Raw genomic sequence first — 23,301 nt, forward strand, 5'->3', positions numbered from 1 at the left:
TGCAGTTCTACTGGTATGAAGATGCATTATACTGGTATAGCTTATTCCCGTCCTTGTTGAAGCATAGTGAACACTTGCAGGAGGAGCAAAATAATAAGAAAAGTTAAGTTTACAAAAAATTAAATATAAGCAAGTTAGAGGTAAGGAGAAGCAACGTGAACTTTAATTTGTAAAGCTGACAGGACAGAAGGCAGTCAGTCATATGGAGCAACAGGCTAGAGTTCTTAACAAATTAGTCCTGACTACTTTTGCCACATGTTCTTTTTAATAGCCTGGTTGAGAAGCAGCTGCCAGTTCTGTTTAATGTTCACCTTTCAACATCCACAGATCAGCACCTAATTTCTCTGCTCAGGGAGGAGCCTGCAGTTATTGCAGCATAGTGTTGAGGTTCCATTGTTGAAGCTCTCTGGAAAAGGTTACACACTGCCTACTCATACTACACCCAACTCTAACCTATCAGGCCCACTCTTCAAAGAGCAAAAAAAGTCTTGTAAAAGTGAGCGAGAAAGTGAATTTTCCTGTGTCTTGCTCGTTATCGGGGATTGACTGAAATGAAAAAATGGAACTGAAACTTTTGTGATTGCTCAGAAATGATTGTGCTTTGCCTGTGTGGTCTCAAGGCCATTGATTGTTCCCTGTTTCCCAGCATAACTGGTCTTCCAGAATGTGAAGCATGTATCAGAAACCTAATATGCATTTACTTTTGAAAAAAATAAACTTCAGTGGGCATGAATGCTACAGAACTCCTTCAGATTTGAAGTAGTTCAGTTTGTGGTTCCCTTCACATAAACCATCAGGCGCCATTGTGTGCAGCCTCAGTTTGTTAATTCATCTAAAAGATTGTGGAAGATCAATCAGTTTGGTTTTTGAAACAAACATAAATAAATCGTTGTGTTTTACAGTATAGATAGCTGCTTTCTACACTTCCCCCCCCCCCCCCCCCCCCCTCGAAAGTAGGTCTATTCTACTATGGTTATGTGTACATTTTTAAAACAGATTTTGATGTGAGACTTAATGAACATTGACTTAAAATACCAGAAAATCCTGATATGTCACTGTAATTCTTCCACCGTGGATAGGTGTATGGTCTTAACGAGATGGACAGAATAATGTGCAAACATTGAGCTATATGAGTATATAGACACATTTCATAATCTTTAATCTAGGAATGAAGCTGCAGCACCATGGGCTTCAGCGCCAGCTAGCCACCTGAGAAAGTGTCCACAGTCCCACCTCTCCAGCTTCATTGCCATTTGGTACCTGGCTAGGTTGGGTATATCTACAAGAGAGGCAGTTACAACCCATGGTTGCAAAGTAGTCATATCCTTAGAGAATCCCACAACCCTAATATATATGACTAGCCTCTAACTAAAAGGAGTGCACCTTACCTTAGACCTTTTGTTCCTCCTCTGGCGCTGAAACGTTTGGCAGTCCAGTTCCTAACTGTGATACTTCTTCCCCAGTGATGCCAGTGAATTCAGTATCTCCTGTCAATGTCTTCTCGCAGTTCTTTTTTGGCCTTACTCGCTTTATCTTTCCTCCCTTGGGTACCCAGTTTAATGATTGCTTGTCATGTCTCCCATCTTCCATATGGTGTATGTGTCTCAACCTCCTAAGCCTTCTTTCTTTGATATTGTGTAACATGTTGTGACCTGTCAGCTCCCTTACTCTCCCTTTTGTTGTTTTTTTCCATACATTTATAATATATTCCTCAGCCATCTGTGATGAGCAGCCTCCAGTCTCTCTTTGTTAGCCACTGTCATTGTCCAACTCTCTGCTCTGTGTAGTAGTGGGTTCAGTATTATCGCATGGTATAATCTGACCTTTTGTTTGATGTGGAGACTTCCGTTTGACCAGATGATGTTCATCTTTCCAAAAGTGTTGTTTCCTAATCTTCTATGAGTACCTTCAGATGTCGTCATGCTCTCCAGATGATAGAACTCTTCTACCTGTCCAATCTCTTTTCTGTCCAGTTTCCTTCATAATGATCATTTTCTTTGCATTTACTTTCAGTCCAATTTTTGCTGCTGCCCTCTAATACTAGGGCAGTCATTCAGTTCCACATACTACTTAGTAGAGCAGTGATGTTCGCAAAGTCAAGGTTGTGTAACTCATATCTGCTAAACCATTTTACATAGTCCAGAATACTTTTTGTTGCCTGCTTCATCACCCAATCAATTGCTAATGCAAAGAGGATTGATAACACACACCTGTGACTAACTTCAGTCACAATATTGAACTATTCACCCAGGCCTGTATCTGACTTTACAGCATATCTACTTCATCATGTAAACTCCTTATCATGTTGATCAGCTTGCTGGTCTCCCTTAGCTTCTAGTCTCTCTGAGAACACTAGCCCACGCTTTCTTGAAGTTGATTAAGACTGGCTTTTGCCAAGCAATATATTTTTTGGTGATCTGTCTAAGGGTATGTCTACACTACAAAATTAGGTCGAATTTATAGAAGTCGGTTTTTAGGAAGCAATTTTATACAGTCGATTGTGTGTGTCCCCACAAAGCGCATTAAGTCGACAGAATGTGTCCACAGTACCGTGGCTAAGCGTCAACTTTCAGAGCATTGCACTGTGGGTAGCTATCCCACAGTTCCCGCAGTCTCCGCTGCCCATTGGAATTCTGGGTTGAGCTCCCAATGCCTGATGGGGCAAAAACATTGTCACGGGTGGTTTGGGGTACATGTCATCACAAACCAGGAAGAATTAGTAGGGGAAGCAAAAGTGGATGGGAACCTGGGAGGCAGTGACCATGAGATGGTCAAGTTCAGGATCCTGACACAAGGAAGAAAGGAGAGCAGCAGAATACGGACCCTGGACTTCAGAAAAGCAGACTTTGACTCCCTCAGGGAACTGATGGGCAGGATCCCCTGGGAGAATAACATGAGGGGGAAAGGAGTCCAGGAGAGCTGGCTGTATTTTAAAGAATCCTTATTGAGGTTGCAGGAACAAACCATCCTGATGTGTAGAAAGAATAGTAAATATGGCAGGTGACTAGCTTGGCTTTAAGATCAGCAAGGATTTCACTGTTAACACACAAAAGAAGCTTACAAGAAGTGGAAGATTGGACAAATGACCAGGGAGGAGTATAAAAATATTGCTCAGGCATGCAGGAGTGAAATCAAGAAGGCCAACTCACACTTGGAGTTGCAGCTACCAAGGGATGTTAAGAGTAACAAGAAGGGTTTCCTCCGGTATGTTAGCAACGAGAAGAAAATCAAGGAAAGTGTGGGCCCCTTGCTGAATAAGGGAGGCAACCTAGTGACAGAGGATGTGGAAAAAGCTAATATACTCAGCTTTTTTCGCCTCCGTCTTTACAAACAAGGTCAGCTCCCAGACTGCTGCACTGGGCAGCACAGCATGGGAAGGAGGTGACCAGCCCTCTGTGGAGAAAGAAGTGGTTCGGGACTATTTAGAAAAGCTGGAGGGGCACAAATCCATGGGGCCAGATGCGCTGCATCCGAGGGTGCTAAAGGAGTTGGCAGAGGTGATTGCAGAGCCATTGGCCATTATCTTTGAAAACTCATGGCAATCGGTGGAGGTCCCAGATGACCGGAAAAAGGCTAATGTAGTGCACATCTTTAAAAAAAGAAAGGAGGAGGATCCGGGGAACTACAGGCCAGTCAGCCTCACCTCAGTACCTGGAAAAATCATGGAGCAGGTCCTCAAGGAATCAATTCTGATGCACTTAGAGGAGAGGAAAGTGATCAGGAACAGTCAGCATGGATTCACCAAGGGCAAGTCATGCCTGGCTAACCTAATTGCCTTCTATGAGGAGATAACTGGGTCTGTGGATGAGGGAAAAGCAGTGGATAGGTTATTCCTTGACTTTAGCAAAGCTTTTGATATGGTCTCCCACAGTATTCTTGCCGGCAAGTTAAAGTAGTATGGGCTGGATGAATGGACTATAAGGTGAATAGAAAGCTGCCTAGATCATCAGGCTCAACGGGTAATGATCAATGGCTCCATGTCTAGTTGGCATCAAGCGGAGTGCCCCAAGGGTCGGTCCTGGGGCCAGTTTTGTTCAATATCTTCATTAATGATTTGGAGGATGGCGTGGACTGCACTCTCAGCAAGTTTGCAGATGACACTAAACTGGGAGGAGTGGTAGATACGCTGGAGGGTAGGGATAGGATACAGAGGGACCTAGACAAATTAGAGGATTGGGCCAAAAGAAATCTGATGAGGTTCAGCAAGGACAAGTGCAGAGTCTGGCACTTAGGACGGAAGAACCCCATGCACTGTTACAGACTAGGGACTGAATGACTAGGAAGCAGTGCTGCAGAAAAGGACCTAGGGGTTACAGTGGACGAGAAGTTGGATATGAGTCGACAGTGTGCCCTTGTTGCCAAGAAGGCTAACAGCATTTTGGGCTGTATAAGTAGGGGCATTGCCATTAGATCGAGGGACGTAATCATTCCCCTCTATTCGACATTGGTGAGGCCTTATCTGGAGTACTGTGTCCAGTTTTGGGCCCCACACTACAAGAAGGATGTGGAAAAATTGGAAAGAGTCCAGCGGAGGGCAACAAAAATGATTAGGGGGCTGGAGCACATGACTTATGAGGAGAGGCTGAAGGAACTGGGATTGTTATTCTGCAGAAGAGAAGAATGAGGAGGGATTTGATAGCTGCTTTCAACTACCTGAAAGGGGGTTCCAAAGAGGATGGATCTAGACTGTTCTCAGTGGTACCAGATGACAGAACAAGGAGTAATGGTCTCAAGTTGCAGTGGGGAGGTTTAGGTTGAATATTAGGGAAAAAATTTCACTAGGAGGGTGGTGAAGCACTGAAAATGGGTTCCTAGGGAGGTGGTGGAATCTCCTTCCTTAGAGGTTTTTAAGGTCAGGCTTGACAAAGCCCTGGCTGGGATGATTTAGTTGGGAATTGGTCCTGCTTTGAGCAGGGGGTTGGACTAGATGACCTCCTGAGGTCCCTTCCAACCCTGATATTCTATGAGACTCCCCCCTTGCAGGTGTCCACGGACAGGGGTGGGGTAGTGGTAGGGGCCCCCCCTTAGAATTGCATGCAGCTCATCATAGAAGCGGCATGTCTGGGGCTCTGACCTGGAGCGGCCGTTTGCCTCTTTGGTTTTTTGGTAGGCTTGCCTGAGCTCCTTAATTTTCACGCGGCACTGCTGCGGGTCCTTGTTGTAACCTCTATCCATCATGCCCATGGAGATTTTTTCAAATATTTTAGCATTTCATCTTTTGGAACGGAGTTCTGATAGCATGGGTTCGTCTCCCCAAATAACGATCAGATCCAGTACCTCCCGTTCGGTCCATGCTGGAGCTCTTTTGTGATTCTGGTACTGTGTTGTCACCTGTGCTGATGAGCTCACCACACTGGCCAAACAGGAAATGAAATTCAAAATTTCCCGGGGCTTTTGCTGTTTACCTGGCTAGTGCATCTGAGTTGAAACCGCTGTCCAGAGCGGTCACAATGGAGCACTCTGGGATAGGTCTCAGAGGCCAATACCGTCAAATTGCATCCACGCTACCCCAAATTGGGCCCGGCAATGTCGATTTCAGCACTAATCCCCTCATCGGGGAGGAGTACAGAAATTTATTTTAAGAGCCCTTTAAGTTGACAAAAATGGCTTCGTCGTGTGGACGGGTGCAGGGTTAAATCGATCTAAATCTGCTAAATTCAACCTAAACTCGTATAGACCAGGGCTAAGAAGGAATATCTGTTCAGAACATGATCTACCTGGATGGAACCCAGCCTGTTCTCGTAATATCTCATTCACTGCCTTCATTCTATTCAGCGCAAGTCTGTACCTGTAAAGGGAGGCTACCTATTCCTGTGAGTCCAACTCTGAGCACAATCCTCAGAGGCACTGAGGATTAATACTTTTTTAGAAACCTTTAAAAAAAAAAACTAAAATAATAAGCTTAGGGGGAAAATCCATGTTAGAAGGAAAGGAAGAAATGCTGCTATGTCACTTTTTTAAAAAAGTCAGCTATCTGAAAGCTACTGAGATGTTTGAAATGCAAATAGTAGATTTGGCTAGAGGGATTAGTAGGCAGAGTTCAGGTGAGTCATTCAAAGGTGCCTAATGAGTGCCATTTACCTACAGCTGAAGGTGGATATCCCTGTTGATTGTGGTGTCACATGATCAGGTTACCGACATAATAATTGCAACACACTGATAGTTATGAAATTTGTATTTCTAATTTTAGTTTCAAGTTACTCTAAATATTCCAGCATATTTCTAATTTAGTTTATGAAGCATAGACCTTTTCAAACTTCTTTATCATATGTAAAGAACGTTTTCATGATCTATACTGAAATAGGAGGAATCGCTCCCAGGCAACACAACAATTTTTTAAAGCAACTGTCATCAGAATTTGAGCTCCTTTGTTTCTCAGTGCTTGTTTTTTAAATATATATAAATACCAACTCTTTTTTAATAACAAAAATAAAACAATGTGTGAGAAACCAGTATAGCGAATTTATACAGACGTTTTGTGATGTGCACAAATCCTAGTCCAGACCTGCACATTTTTGCAGGAACTCGCACTGCTCTGTATAGAAAAATGTAAATACTGCGTACACCAGTGGTAACCGATGTGTCATAGACTTCCTTAGATTAATTTCTATTTTGCTTTAAAAGGCCATAGTTCTATATAATCTTCCCAATTTTCTTCTTATTAATTACCTATTAAGTTTAAGTAAAATGGAATATAAATGATTATATAATACTGAGAGTATACAAGGTGATTAACTTTTGGAATAGAATTTTACTCAGTAAACATCTGTTTTTTATGGACATCATATTTACTTTGAACATTTTACACATGATTAAAGTGCCTGGGTACAGTACACCTTTCCATGCAAAGGGCCACAAGCTTACCATATGAAAATACACATAGGGGCTAGAAAACTTCTGGTTTCCATTCTGTCATCAAGCTAAAACAGTGGCTCTCAACCTTTCCAGACTACTGGACCCCTTTCAAGAGTCTGATTTGTCTTTAGTACCACCCCCTTCCCCAAGTTTCACCTCACTTACAAACTTACAGAATCAGACATAAGAAAATACAACATAGAATCATAGAATATCAGGGTTGGAAAGGACCTCAGGAGGTCATCTTGTCCAACCCCCTCAAAGCAGGACCAATCCCCAGACAGATTTTTGCCCCAGATCCCTAAATGGCCCCCTCAAGGATTGAGCTCACAACCCTGGGTTTAGCAGGCCAATGCTCAAACTACTGAGATATCCTTCTCCCCCACAGCACGCTATTACGGAAAAATTGCTTACTTTCTCATTTTTACCATATATTCCAATTGATTTATTTTATAATTATGAATATTATACTCACATTTCAGTGTATAGTATAAATTCATGGAGAATAGGCCCATCAATGGCTATTAGCCAGGATGGGCAGGGATGGTGTCCCTAGGCTCTGTTTGCCAGAAGCTGGGAATGGGTGACAGAGGATGGATCACTTGATGATTACCTGTTCTGTTCATTCCCGCTGGGGCACCTGGCATTGGCCACTGTCGGAAGACAGGATACTGGGCTAGACGGACCTTTGGTCTGACCCCGGATGGCCATTCTTATGTAGTGTATAGAGCAGTATAAACAAATCATTGTCTATGAAATTTGTATTTTGTACTGGCTTTGCTGTGCTTTTATGTAGTCTGTTGTAAAACTAGACAAATATTTAGATGAGTTGATGTAGCGTCAGGGGTACACTTACCCCTGGTTGAGAATCACTGATCTAAGCAACCTGCTCTAAGTCACCTCTTGCTGTGGTATTAAGGAGCAGGAAGTTACTCCACATTTACCCCCCCCCATACATGCCATCCTAATGGCAGGAGATTGTGTCCCTAACCAACAGACACTGAGTCACCTTCAGATGAGCAACTGCATAGTTCCAGTTTGCTTCCTCTTTCCCCATGGTAACATTTCTCCAAGAGCTAAGCTGCTGTTAACTGGAAATAAATCTCTACAGCTGCAATGCCTATTGCCCATGAGAGTAGGGATGACTGTTGGTTCAACTAGCAGTGACTTTGTGGATAGGTTTCCAAGGAAACCTGACTAGTCCTCAGGGGAGCTTGCCATGCCAAGAAGCAGGTTTAGGTAAATATTGAGGAAACTTGTTCCTGCCCTCCCCATCCTTAAGACTCCCTTTCATAATGCTTACAGAAGTAAACCAAGCCAACCAAAACCAAAGTTGTTTTCCTGTAAGGTTTGGTCTTCTGCATTGCCTCAGTTTTGTGTCTTGTACCACAGCAAGCACTTGGTCAGTGTTTTTAACGAATAATAATCTTTCTGAAACATTAGGTTGAATATTCATCTATTACAAATTGTTCTGGAGACATTTACAGAGTGGAGAGTGAATGTCCTATAATAGAGTGAGATGGGAAAGGAAGGATACTATAGTGGAGGTGTACGTGAGTTGTAGAAGCAAAGTTATGTTATGTTTTCTATCCTATCCCATTATGTGGGACTATATACTGAACAGCAAGCTGAAATACCTTTTCCTTTATTTGCTAATGGCCAGATTTTCTTAAGTGCTGAGCATCCACAAATCCCACTGCAGTCACTAAGAACAAGAGATATTCAGCACCTTTGAAAACCAGTCTATATTGACTTTGTGTTAAATGTTGTGTTATCTAGATCTGGTGCTTTAAAAAAAAAAAAAAAAAAAAGTCGCAGCAGGAGTACTCTAGCTACATGACATCATGTGGATATCACTTCACTGGATCTTTATGAAAATAGGTTAGAAAATGACATTATTCAGTGATTAAAATATCATGTGACTTTTAAAAAAATAATTTAAGATTTCCAAATTCTAAATGATTTGTCAGAGTAATCTACGGTGGGTTCTTACTACACTTAGTTATTTACAGTGAGCAAATATTTCATTGTGTGTGTATTAGTGCTTTAACTGGGACTATAGTATAGCAAGAATACCACATTTTCAACTTTCCATCTTTTGTATTAAAGTTCTTTATTCAAAACTTCCTTGATATTTTCCTAATTCAGAACAACCTTTGATTTATTGAGTAGGAGTTTAAGGGTACGTCCACTTTATGCACTTAAACTAAATCAGTGCAGCCATACCTCTCATATGGCGCAGGACATCCCACATCTGGCCCCAATTTTTAAATTTGTCCCGCATTGCCATTTCAAAGTCCTTGTTCATCTAGTTTGCAAGTTTTTCTGTTCTGAGCTGTACATCTTGGTGCGTGATGTCTTCATGTCTTACACCCAAAGCCAGTTGCTGCCATGTTTGCACAGGTAGGTGGAGCCAGGCAAATATGTGAAGGTAAACAGCCATAGCCAAGTACTAGTCTCTAAAGTGACAAGAGCTTGCATAATTTTCACTTTAGCATCTTAAGAGAACCATGGCTGGTAGTTCAGACATAAAGGCCATATACAAGTTGCAAGATTACTGGCGTTTCTGGAGTTGTGCTGCATTTATCCCATTTTCTTCATTTTTGATGTTTTCATACCGTTATTTTAGCATAAACGTGAACAGCAAGGACTGCCATTCAAGCTCTCAGGTCACCACAGCAGAGAAGAGAAAAAAGAAACACAAAAGATGTCAATGGAAGTCCCCTGGAGAAGACACAGAAGAGGTATTACACATTGTAGAACAGCTGGTACAAAGAATTCTCCTGGATCACTGATAGTCGATGTGGACAAATATTTGATTTCTGCAATATCTGTGGATGTGACTTTACTGTAATCCAGGATGATATCAGACAATGTGGCATCAATGACTGGAGAAATAACTTGGTGCTGTTCAGGCTGAAACAAATCAAGCAAAACAGAGTCAACATGGGCTGACTCTGCCATGTAGCAAATATCTACAGCAAATCCAGAATAAAACTTGCAGTACCTGCTGAAGAACTTATTTCTGATGTATACTGTCACTTCTCTTCAAACTCCTAAAGGTATCAACTACTAAAAGAGTATGCTCTCTTCCTCGACACTGAGCCATTGAATATAACAAGCTTCAGCATGAAGATGCCTTGGAACTTCTGTTGAAATGAACATATAAAAGACTGCATTATTTAATGGCACCGTACTAGGTAACGCTATTTAGAAATTCCCCTTAAGAGATCAGCTGTTAAAAAAACGCAGCTAAAGCTGTCTGATCTGCTGCCACATTAGAGATTACAAGTAATGCTGAAGAAGCCAGTCAGCGTATGGATCAGTTTTCAGTGCATCAGCTCCAAGTTATAGCTGATCTTCTACAAGAACCAGTAGAGGCAGGCAGACTGGAGTGCTATGCTTAAAAGAATGGATGCAGCTTGTGGAGAAATAAAGCTTTTTGAGAGACTTGTAATGACTGGCTTGTGTTTGCCCCACTCAAATGTTGACCCTGAACATGCTTTCAGCATTGTGACAAAGGTAAAAACTGAGCTGAGACAAAGCCTCAACATTAAAACACTTAACACTGATTTCTGTTAAAATAAGCGGAAATCATGAGTGAAGGGAAGTGTTGGGGTTGGCAAAAAAGCAACCCCAGAGTATAACAATAGTGTGTTAGAACAAACTGACTTTTTATTTTAGTGTTAATAGAGGTTCTACAAAAACCATGCTTTTCGTACACAGAATCATTGTTTAGTTTCATTAAAACAAGTTCCCAGCTATTTGCATGCTTATATATTTTTTAATAAAACTGTGTGTTCAATAAAAATTTGATGTCCCTCATTTCAAGGTGTGTTGTCCTTTATGCTGAGGGTCGCTGACTCTCATTTCAGAGTCCAGGGCTTGAGAGGTCTGGGTACAACTGGTTATACCAAATGGCCTTTGTGGGATTTCTGGGAGTACAATAATCTTTTGGGGATTTCTTAGAATCATAGATACTCCTGGCAACTATTGTTTGGTAGTTCCTGTGTATAGCATTCAGCGTACACGTTGCTGGGAAACAGTACACATCACATTTTCTGAATAACAGAAAAAAAATCCCTAAATCTCTTGTATCAGACTATAGGGAATAAGGAAGTAGTGGAAGCCCCATTACTAGTCATTCAAATCTGGACTAGACAAAATATTTGAGAATATTTACAAAACAATTGGTGTGGGATGGACTGAGCATTGGAATGAGAGCTGAGCAATATGAAGTTTCAGATAAATTATAGTTGTGTGAGCATAGGAATTAGAAATGGACAAGATGGAAGTATTTTGATACTGAGCTGGCATAAAGAGTGAATAAGCTTTTGCTTAATAATGAGCATATACTTATCCCTTTAAAAAACTGCACAGTAAAATTATGGGCTTGAACTGAAATCTTTTGCATCACCCTGCAGAAAAGGATTCTTCATTCTTTCAACCTATTCAGCAGAAATGTGGCTGTCGCATAGAACTGTTTCATAATCAATTTCTTGCAAGTCATTCTGAAGAGTTGGAAGTGGAGAAACAAACACTGTTGTCCACCCTTCTGAACAAATCAGGTCAAGCAATCTCAGAATACAATACCCGTGTTCCTTTGCATAGTAGGAAAGAACAGGTCCCTCCACAGCAAATATTATTGGTGCAATGCTGTGGCCTGATTTTTGCAGAAGGCTAACAATCCTTTCTGTCCTTTAAAATGTATAAATCCCCTTGATGCTGGAGCTGAGGAAACAATGACATTAGCTGAACACTTGTATATAGCTGCAATGCCATCTGTCTTTGAAGAAAAGTGGCTCTTGTAGCTTTATGTTGGTTGACCATTGTTAAAGCATCTATTTCTGCATTAGTGAAATCCTTGCTCCCTTGTGAGTTTGCAAAATACCGCCATCACACAAGGACATTCATGCAGACAAGCAATAGACCATATCTGAACAGCTTCTCTTAAGGCAGCATTCTAAAACTAGCGTATCTAGGTGATGCTCCTACTAACTAGTATACTCTTTTTTTTTTAATGACCTTTTGAAATCTTTGGTAGTAAAATTCTGAACTCCACAGAAGTAGCATCATCTGCATTGGACTATCAATTTGAATTGAAATTGGATGGCTACATTTTAACAGAAAGAATCACTAAGCTTACCTTTTTATAAACAAGCCCACATACAATACATCACTCTACACCCAATCAGTGATAGACTATAATAGTCCTCACCCAATAACTAGCCAATAGTTGTCATAATAAAATTCTGTTCTAATCAAGGGATCCCACAAATTGTTAGATTAAATCTGTAGTGAGAGTGAGTCATATCAGAAGTTTATGAATATTGATATGCTCATAGATCAGCTAGCATGCTTTGTATTTGTGTAATAGCACCTTAAGATAATCTGGAAGTCCAACAATCTAGAGCAGTGTTTCCCAAACTTGGGACGCTGCTTGTGTAGGGAAAGCCCCTGGCGGGCCGGGCCGGTTTGTTTACCTGCCTTGTCCTCAGGTCCGGCCGATCGCGGCTCCCACTGGCCGCGGTTCGCTGCTCCAGGCCAATGGGAGCTGCTGGAAGCAGCGTGGGCCAAGGGACATACTGGCCGCCGCTTCCAGCAGCTCCCATTGGTCTGGAGCAGCGAACCGCAGCCAGTGGGAGCCGCGATCGGCCGAACCTGCGGACGCAGCAGGTAAACAAACTGGCCCGGCCCGCCAGGGGCTTTTGCTACACAAGCGGTGTCCCTAGTTTGGAAAACACTGATCTAGAGGGTTCAAGATGTTAAAGTTAATAAACACATTCGTTGTCAAACCCTTGTACCAAGTTGTGAGGTTCAGTCACTGTTTCATCAGTGAGAGCTAAATCTGTTAACTGTTTAGTGCTGATGAATGGTCAGGTACATCCAAGTAAAACAACTGGCAGTCCTGGTGAATTTAACAGATGCATCCTAATGTTCACTTGATTTCATTGAAATATGAATGGATGACAGTACAGTTGTTGCATCAGAAGACTAGTAGCCAAAAGGCTGAAAGTCTATTGTACTTAAGTTTATGGCACTACCTCTGTATATAAAAATGAAATTCCTTTTCGGTATTATGCAAACTTCTAAAGACAGGAACGATTTTTCTTTCTGATCTAGAGGATTTGGAGATATCAAGAACTCATAATTTCTAATCCTGGCTTTGCTGCAGAGTTGTATTGTGGCCTGGGGCAAATCACTCAAGCTAAAATTTTCAGAAGTGTCCATTCATTATGGTTACCTCAGTCTTTGGATGCTCGGTTTGAGACAGGAGGGGCCTGATTTTCAGTACCTGCAGTTTCATCAGATGTCAGTTCATGCTGCAGGTGCTCAGTATGTCTGCAAATTTTGTTTTGGGTGTCAAAAGTTGGGTACCCCAAAATAATGGTTAGTTTTGAAAATGGCCTGGACTTCTGTTTCCCCATCACTAACGTGGGAATACTGAAACCCGGTCTTAAAGGGGTGAAGATTGAGCTATTGTGTTGTGTATCTTCCTTCATCACTATTACTCCTGTAGTCAGTAAATGACTCTTGCAGTGATGTGTGAGGCAAAAAGAATGCACAGGGATTGCTATAATACCGACTAGAAAAAAAATCTTCCTAAGCACCTGAGAAGAACTGCCACTCAATGTGCCCTGCCCCTTGTAAAGAGCCACAAAAGAGCCAAAACTGTGTTTTGGGTAGAAGGAAAAATGGGAGACTGTCCGGTTTTACTAATAGTCATAAGAACATAAGAATGGCCATACTGGGTCAGACCAAGGGTCCATCATAGCCTAGTATCCTGTCTTATGACTGTGGCCAGATGCTTCAGAGAGAATGAACAGAAAAGAGCAATTATCAAATGATCCATCCCCTGTCATCCAGGCGTAGCTTCTAGTAGTCAGAGGTTTAGGGACACTCAGAGCAGGGGGTTGCATCCCTGATAATCTTGGCTTATAACCATTGAGGGATCTTTCCTCCATGGACTTATCTAATCTTTTTGTAGCTCAGGTATACTTTTGTCCTTCACAACATCCCCTGGCAATGAGTTTCGCAAGTTGACTGTACATTGTATGAAGAAGTACTTCTTTATGTTTGTTTTTAAACCTATACATTTTGTTGGGTGACCCCCAGGATCTTGTACTATGTGAAAGAGTAAATAATACTTTTTCTCAACACCATTCATTATTTTATAGACCTCTAACATATCCCCCCTTAGCTGTCTCTTTTCTAAGATGAACACTCCCAGTCTCTGTATTTTTTTCAATTCTAATATGTCTTTTTTTGAGATGCGGCAACCAGAACTGCACACAGTATTCAAGGTGTGGATGTACCATTGATTTATATAATGGCATTGTCATATTTTCTGCCTTATTATCTATCCCTTTCCTAATGGCCGGCTCCAGCTTTTTTGCCGCCCCAAGCAGCGAAGAGAAAAAAAAAAGATAAAGCCGCGTTCGGCAGCAGCTCTACCGCGCCACTTCATTCTTCAGCGGCAATTCGGCGTCCAGTCCTTCCCTCCAAGAGGGACTGAGGGACTTGCTGCTGAAGACCCGGACGTGCTGCCCCTTTCCATTGGCCGCCCCAAGCACCTGCTTCCTGCACTGGTGCCTGGAGCCGGCCCTGTTTCCTAATGGTTCCTAGCATTCTGTTCGCTTTTTTGACTGCTGCTGCATGCTGAGCAGATGTTTTCAGAGAACTGTCCACAATGACACCAAGATCTTTCTTGAGTGGTAACAGGTAATTTAGAGCTGCTCATTTTGTATGTATAGTTGGAATTGTTTTCCAATGTACATTACTTTGCATTTATCGACACAGGGCAACAAAATGGCAGATGAAATTCAATCACCCAGTTTTGTGAGATCCCTTTGTAACTTCTCACTGTTACTTTTTACTCAAAGTAGTTAAGTCTAAAATTAACAGAGGGTCCATAAATCCATACAGATTTATACCTGCCTCTGGAGATATCCATTACTTGCATCTGAAGAAGTGAGGTTCTTACCCACGAAAGCTTATGCTCCCAATACTTCTGTTAGTCTTAAAGGTGCCACAGGACCCTCTGTTACTTTTTACAGATTCAGACTAACATGGCTACCCCTCTGATGCTTGATACCTTGAGTAATATTGTATCATCTGTATACTTTGCTACCTTACTATTTACCCCTTCTTCAGATCATTTACTGCACTGGTCCCAGTACAGATCCTTGGGGGACCCCACTATTTACCTCTCTGCCTTGTGAAAACTGACCTTCCTACTGTATTTTCCACTGCATGCATCCGACGAAGTGGGTTTTAGCCCACAAAAGCTTATGCCCAAATAAATTTGTTAGTCTCTAAGGTGCCACAAATACTCCTCGTTCTTTTTGATAATAGAATCTGTACACTACATTTCTTGAATAGGGGGTTAAAAGTATTGTTATCTGAGAAGATCAGATATTATATAGTACTCTGCTGTATTCTGACTTGAGAAAATCTCTGAAACAGCTGGAAAAAAATCTGATGTCAGCATTTGGTTTGATAATATTCCCCAAGGGTGGTAATTTTCCACTGAAGTGCTATACAGGTTTTTAGCCTCACAAAGAGACAGCTGTCTCCAGTGTAACCTTAGTCAAGCTCTCTTTTTGGCAGGTCGTCTTTGAATTTATTGAAGCCAGCATTTACTACTACTTAGCCTGTGCGCAACGTGCCTCAGGGAGCATGTGATCAGAATTCATCACCTGGAATTTGGTCTGCTGGTTGGATCATTAGCTTCCTCGGCTTGGGCCGGGTCGGGTACTGACAGGGGGTGCGACATGAACGCTGGTCTGTGCCCCCCAGTATTTACTGAAAATTGGCAATAGCTTTCAAGCATGGATTGGATCACTGTCCATTTTGTTTCACAAATTGATTTTGTGCCTCTTACCAAGCATCTCTGCATCCTTCTTCCATCATCCACCTGCAAGTTTAAGTAACACTTTTCAGTTAGGTGTCACTTTGCTTCTCAGCCCTCTCAGCTGCAAGTGACCTTTAGGTAGCTGCTTTCAGTCAGTGAATTGAATCAGCACTAATGTGAGGCACTGTTGTTCCTCTCACCCTTTCCCAATCTGCCCTTACCGTACTGTCCAACTTGAATTATTTCTGTTATTAAATTTCATTGTCTTGTCTTGTAGGTTTTGCAGTAGCCCAGTGTATAAACCAGCCCAATCCATCACCGCTTTCATCACCATCTCCTTCTTCCAGTGGCAGTGGGAGTACTGGACATTGTGATTCAGTTACTGCCAGCTCAACTTCCACTCCCTCTGCAGCACACAGTCCATCAGGTAAATCACAGTTTTCAGCCTTGGCATCCAGCATGCACACTAGTTTATTTTATAAATGCTTATTGGATTAAATTGTAAGTCATGTTTCAGACCTTTTTTACTATGCTGGTTGTTTTTGCAAAACAGATTGTGAAGATCTTTTCAGCTGTCTGTGGATACTTTACTATTGTCAGTGTTGATTTAAATGCTGGTTGAAAGATGCACCTTTACCTGCTTTCTTTGTCTGCTAGCAGGTTGTCTTCTCTAGTTAGTTTTACCTGGAATTATAATATGGCAGATTTATAGCTCGTCATCTGCTCAGCTGGAGCCCCTGTGAATAAGTGTGAGATTCTGCACTCAGTGTAACTTTATGCAGCTGAATGGTTTTGTTCACACACCACTTCTTGTGGTTGTGCTTTTTTATTTTTAAAAATAAAATGACTCACTTTTTTATATTTAAAACTGACAGTTATATTTGTATTGTAACTATAGGGCAAACATGATCTATTTCAGCACACGTTGTCTCTAGATTGTTACATGGTAAAAGTTGGGCCATGATTAACGTGGAGTTTTGGTTAAACAGACATTTGAGGAGACTCAAACACATGCATTCCACTGGGGGAGAGGAAGTTGGCACGTATGCTGACTGACAATAGAAACTTGCTTTCAAAAGTTTTACACAGCAAACCACAGTGGTGCCATTATGCAAAGTGCTTAATGTGAATATTTACAATGAGATTCCTTTTTGCAATCCCAGTTAGGACTTCCTTTTCCATTCTTCCTTTATTTGTGAAGTATTTGTAGAACATCCCATACTGACATTTATTCTGAACTTTCATTATATCAATCCATTCATTGACATACATGAGTCAGAGAGCTGCCGAGACACAGAGTTGGGGGCAAGGCAGAAAAGTCATTCTGCAGCAGATTCTCCTTGAAATGCTTCCATTGTGCACCTGCTCCACTCTAACCAGTTTTGGTTTTGAAAATTGAGGTGACTGCTTTTTTAAAAAATAATCAAGTTGGACAGCCATTCCCAGGCTTGAAATGTGGATAATCACCTGCAATTCTGATTACCATTCTGAGTGGCCATTTCATTTTCTGATCTTAACTCATAGGCATTCTATTGTTATCATCCTTGGGGAGCCTGAGAGAGACCTATTTAAATTTATTGCAGGGGGCTGTGTTCTAAAAATGAGTTTGTTTTTGTTTTTTATGGTTATGACAAGCATTCCATGATCCACACTTATGAAATTCTAAACCAATTAGTAAACACTAAAAAATGTGGTAACGTCAACCTTATATTAACATTTCAGAAGCAGAATGAGTTAAGTTGCATGAAGTACTATGTACTCCAGTACCAATAAAGTGGCATTAAAAAATCGTCAGAAAGTATATCACTTTGTAAAAGATGATAATATTGTGTGTTTACATAGCTACTCAGTCATGAGGTACATACCCTGCATACTTGCCCTTAAGCCACATCTTAAATGTTGCTTAATTTTTCAGTGTCTGTTTGTCCTTAATTACCACATGGTCAGAAAGTGAAGGTCCATTCAACTATCACTCTATAAAGAAATGGACATCAGAAAAAAAAAAAAAAACTAGTTTTGAGATGACTAGTTCTGACTAAAATCACTTCTCAAGCTTCTGGGTATTTATAAAATGCTGTCAAGTGTTTTTATCAAAATCCAAGAGGCTTTCTGTCTGCCACAAATAAAATCTCCGGGGGATTGCATAATTCTCATACATTTAACTGATTGGACTCGAGTCTGTCAAGGAGGGAAGTGAGATAGAGTCGAAGATCCCTTCTGAAAATGCTTGCTGCCAGCCATTATCCAAGAAGCTGTAAACTCCATTATCTCTGATGATCATGACCTTTCTAGTCACCTGGTGAATAATGCTGTCTCTGAGGTCGCCAGGATCCAAAGCACTTAGGGCTTTATAGGTCAAAATCAAAACATAAACTTTACCAAGAAACAACTTGATGATCAGTACAGATCATGTAGCACAGGTGATCATTCTCCCTGCTAGAAGTACCGCTTAAGTGGGCTGCAGCATCCTGCATCATTTTAAGATTGAGTGTAACCCTATGTAGAGCACCCTACAGTCATCCTAACTGGAGGTTAAGGCATACACTTTGAAAAGTCCTCATCTGAAAGACTGAGGACATAACCTTCTTGTCAGAGATGAAAATACTCTGTCATTAGTCACAAAAAATCATTGTCTATATAATCCTTTTCCCCACCTCTCTCTACAACATGTAGAGATACATTGCATCGCCATTTTGATATAAAACAAAATATGAAATTCAAAGTACTAAACTAAAACTCATCTTTTGGTAACTTGCTCAGAGTTTTGAAATGACCTTGTAGACATTTTATCATTTCTGAGTGTTCCAGTCCTTGTTCGCTGGTGATCGCTGAAGTCGGATTTATCAAAAGAGAGAGAAGTATGTGGGGATTGAGGGAATGAAGAGATGGTAGGATTTTCAAAAGCTCCAGTCTGAAATGGCCTCATATGCAAGATTTATATAGATAGAAAACGCATTCTCCTCAGCTATATAAACATATGACCCAAAAACTCCATCTAATGTCTATATGCTGTACTTGAATCTTTAGTGTGGCCATGAGCTGGCATAAGTAAATGTGCAATCTGACTCTTGTCAATGGTGGCTGAGAAAAAAAAAACCGTACATTTAATTTTTGTTACACATATTACAGTAGTGTCCAGAGGCCCCATTGTGCTGTATGCTGTACAGACGAAAAGAGAAGACCCAAAGAGTCTGAATTTAGGTCTTCTACCACTGTCAGAAGGAATCCTTCTACAGCAAGACAAAGCATTCTTCATTCATGTAGTACTTCCTTATTTTATACTATTAAACAATGGTTTCTGGTTACACATGGTCACCCCAAACTCAAGTATCTGAATTCCTGCCTTGAGTCGTATTACTTATTCCAAGCAGATGTCTTTTATTTGTGACCAGCCGTGACATCCATGAACAATTCAGTTAATCCAAAGCAGATATTTCCCTATGTAATAATATGGAAAGATGATAGTGTATAGCCAATGGCATAGTTTACAGTTTTCCAAAATCTATTCATACAGTGTGCTGTTTCCAGGAAACTTTTATTTATTTTAATCCTGTAATTTTAAAGTGCTCAGTCAGGCGGGGCTTTTCATTGTTGACTACAGATATCAGAGTCAGATTTTGAAATGTTTGTTTTTCAGTGTCAAGATGGGTGAGGTCATGTTTTTTAGTCGACCAACTTCTGTTGGTAAGAGACAAACTTACAAGCCACACAGCGCTCTTCTTCAGGCTGAAAAACTTGCCTCTCTAACCAACAGAAGTTGATACAATAAAAGACATTACCTCACCTACTTCACGTTGCTAATATGCTGGGACCGACATGGTTATAAATACACTGTTTTTCAGTGTCTGCGCTTTGAAATTCTGCTAAATCACTTAGATTGAGTGAGCTACCCACATTAAACATAACCCATGTTCTGGTTAGTTCACAGGTGCAGTCATAAAATTCTACTGTTCTGCAGGAAGAAATCCTTAATTAAAAAAAAAACAGGCTCTCATTGAGTTTCACTGAATAACCCTGCAAGACAGGAGGAGATTCTAAAGCTCCAGGGTTCTGGGTGTAAGGTATTTTGACTCTTAATCTTCCCCTGAATAGTTTTCTGGAATCATTTTCAATGCCCTCACTTCTGGAAGTGCTGCCTCTGAAATTTGTACTCTTAAAAGCAATGCATTGATTTACCCTGATTTGTAGAAACAATAGCGCCCTTCCAGGAAGTACCGCTTCTAGGAGCAGCAATTCCAGGAGAAAGGTCACTACAACTGTTTTTTCTCCGAGCTGATTCACATAAGGGTAGGTTTGCAGGATACCTGTAATCTGTTTATACTGCATCTGGCTCATCTCTCTTGCACATAGTGATGTTGTTTAAGTTTCATTCCATTCCTATTTGTAAAGGCTGCTATAAAATTTTTAAAATAAGGCATTAAGAAAAAAATATGCTGATACACATATAATTGGTTTTGCTACTGATTTTTTTCCCTTATCTTTCATAAAAAGTCCAATTTTTTTTTTTTTTTGTGGAATTTTGCTCACTATTGATGCTGACTCTTTTGATGGTTAATCTACATTTCAGATATATTATACTTGGGAAATTTTTATCCCATTGAATAGCTGTTAAACGCATTTTCCAACAGGACACTTGCGTAATGTGGCCAAATTACTGAAAGTTGCACAATAAACTAGAAATCCCCCACCTGTCCAATTATAGCACTTATCCAGAATTGCAGTTGTATGAAGTGAAACTTTCAGTTCAGCTTCCAAACTGTACTCATTGGCAGAGGTAGAGATTTTAAAAAACATGGAATCTGATTGGCGTGCTCTGGAAAAGCAAACCGTGGATGCAATAGACTTCTGACATTCATTGTGTATTAAAAGTTTCTATAGTTATTTGCTACCACTTCTGTTTACATCAAACAGAACCATGGTATTTTCCTTCACGAGGGACGTCACTAAATGTTTTGTATATTACATGGCTACTACATTTCAGTCACTGGGAGAGGACAGTGGTTATTTATCTACTTTTCTGTTTTTTCCAGCTCTTAATGCTGCTAGACACACTGACAGTTAATGTTATATTCCATGACACAGACTTTTAAAGTTATAGCAACCTTTAAGTCCTTGTGTAGAAAATTGTGGGGTTAAATCGGGGGTGAGCAAACTTTTGGGCCCGAGGGCCACATCTGGGTATGGAAATTGTATGGTGGACCATGAATTCTCACAAAATTGGGGCTTGGGGTGCAGGAGAGGGTGAGGTCTCTGGCTGGGGGGTGCGGGTTCTGGGGTAGGGCTGGGATGAGAGGTTTGGGGTGTATGAGGGTACTCTGGGCTGGGACCGAGGAGTTTGGTGGGCGGGAGGGGGATCAGGGCTGGGGCAGGGGATTGGGGCACGGGAGGGGGTCAGGAGTGCAGGATCTGGGTGGTGCTTACCTCAAGCAGCTCCTGGAAGCAGCGGCATGTCCCCCCTCCGGTTCCTACACGGAGGTGCAGCCAGGCGGCTCTGCGCACTGCCCTTTCTACAGATGCTGCCCCTGCAGCTCCCATTGGCCACGTTCCCGGCCAGTGGGAGCTGCGGGGATGGCACTTGGGGTGGGGGCAGCATGCGGAGCCCCCTGGCTGCTCCTATGCATAGGAGGTGGAGGCTGTTTCCGGAAGCCACAGCCCATGTGGAGCGGGGCAAGCCTGTGACTCCACTCCCTGGCAGGAGCTCGAGGGCCAGGTTAAAACATCTGGAGGGTCGGATGCAGTTTGCCCTCCCCTGGGTTAAATGTAGCTCTTGCAATATCTCTGATTGTTCCTTAGAAGTGAAAAAGCAGAAGTTGTTGTGTACTGGAAGAAAGGAAAGTCCCTAGAGGGAAAGAGCAAACAATACTGTCAAAACAAGACAGATGCATTGCTAGCAGGTGTTATAGTTCCTTGAAGTAATATGCCCATGTGAACAGTTGCTGTGTATAAGATGAAAACGTTCTCCTGGTAGTCATATCTTCGTCACTGTGCTTTTTGAGCTTACAGTGTAGCCCCTTTGCTGTCAGTAACTGAAAAATGTATTATTAAATGTGCTAATATGTGTATAGTAAATGGGATAGGGAAGCTTTATACTTCTGTAGAATTCGTATGCTAGCCTACAGTATATAATCATTGTTACACCATATTTTACTGAGTATTTTTAAAACTATCAAGTCATAAAATGCAGCTGGTTTGATCTTGCTTTAAGAAAATATTTAAGGGATGATAACAGGATATATAAGCCAGCGCTAAGTAATGAGCGTTTGGGGTTTCAGGAGGTTTTTCCCTTCTTGAATGCCATTTACAGCATACTGCGCTCCTACTTGGGGCATAAGTTGCTTTGGAAGTGAATGGATTAAAATGGAAAGGATAGTCCTTTGTTGCTGAGGTATAGTAATTTGCATTCTGATTTGTAGAGAATATATATTCCAAAATTCTGAGCACTGGGATCCTGTAGAAAAATGCATGCCATCTTGCTGACACCTCCTCTGTCCCTTCCATTTGTGATTCAGTAACCTAACGGTGGTGTTTCAATTCTGTTATGTTAGTAATCCTCTCTGTTAACTAGGTATAAAAATACTTTTGTTTAACTAGTTTCTTTTCTAGAACCCTACCTATGTGCTAAGCAGTCTTTCTCTTTTCTTAACTGCTGGTTGTCACTTGATGTCTCTTTAAAATACTGCCCTTGGCTTTGTTAAAATCCAAGTGCAATATTTCAGTTTCATGTCTTTGAGTAGGAATATTGGATTGTCCAAAATATTATCCCTTTGGCAAAATAGCACATGCTATCATATAATGTATTGCCACCGTAGGATCGGAATATTACTAGCACACCAACATTTCCAAAAGATTGGTTTTGTTTCATATTTTTAACGTGTCTGGCCAGATTACAGTGTAAAAGCCTACCAATCCTGCCTCAGTGTAACTTCAGTAAGAGTTCAGCTGGTGTCAGAATTGCAGGATCTGGCCCTAAATACCATAAGTAAATCTCCAAATACGTAGGTAACAAAATAACATGATTTTAATTAGTTTGTAAGGAACACTAAATACACACACAACCTTCAGAAGCATTTTCCTATCTTACAAGGCTCTTGATGTGACTTAAGATACCACTCAGAATACCAGCAGTTATGAATAAGTCCCTGTCACTTATTCTTGTTGATACTCTAATATTTATCCTTTGTGTCCATTCCAGTTTCCCTTCTGTTTCGTTGTGAAAGCCTTTGTATGATGTATCACTGTGTTTTCCTCTAGTAAGGTCTGGCAGGAAAGGACGACGGCGGGTGTTTAGTCTGTCGGAGGCTGACAGTCACGGTGGACACTGGGTTTAGGTCTTCAAGCAGCAGCTGCAACCGCAACTCGTGCAAAATCAATGCAGGCAGGTTCCTCCATAAGATTTAAAAAGGCCACAACGTTTAATAGAGCATAGCCATTATCTATTTCCATACTGACAGAATGACTATCTACTATTATATGCATGAGATATAGAACTTAAAAATAGCATTCACTTGTATTTGGTTGTTCTAGTTAAGAGCATCATACGTAGATATAACAATTGACTTCTGAAAGGTTTTAACTGGTGGTTTCTCATGTTG

At 41.2% G+C, this 23,301-nt stretch overlaps 1 protein-coding gene across 12 annotated transcripts in view; it reads left to right on the forward strand.

Moving 5' to 3' along the window:
• The window catches only part of CLEC16A (C-type lectin domain containing 16A), a 191,122-nt gene that overhangs the window by 156,433 nt on the left and 11,388 nt on the right, over positions 1–23,301 (forward strand). For 6 of the 12 annotated variants that reach the window (XM_054042083.1, XM_054042084.1, XM_054042085.1 and 3 more), the window contains 2 exons: positions 15,987–16,136; positions 22,965–23,084. The exons of 1 other annotated variant lie outside the window; for it this stretch is intronic. In XM_054042083.1, coding sequence (XP_053898058.1) covers positions 15,987–16,136; positions 22,965–23,084 — 270 coding nt within the window. Of the gene's footprint in view, positions 1–9,484; positions 10,609–15,986; positions 16,137–22,960; positions 23,085–23,301 lie in introns of those variants that run through there. 5 more of the 12 variants (XM_054042093.1, XM_054042094.1, XM_054042087.1 and 2 more) reach the window with 3 other exon arrangements.

The sequence above is a fragment of the Malaclemys terrapin genome, chromosome 10 (assembly GCF_027887155.1).
Source record: "Malaclemys terrapin pileata isolate rMalTer1 chromosome 10, rMalTer1.hap1, whole genome shotgun sequence".
Taxonomy (NCBI): domain Eukaryota; kingdom Metazoa; phylum Chordata; order Testudines; family Emydidae; genus Malaclemys; species Malaclemys terrapin.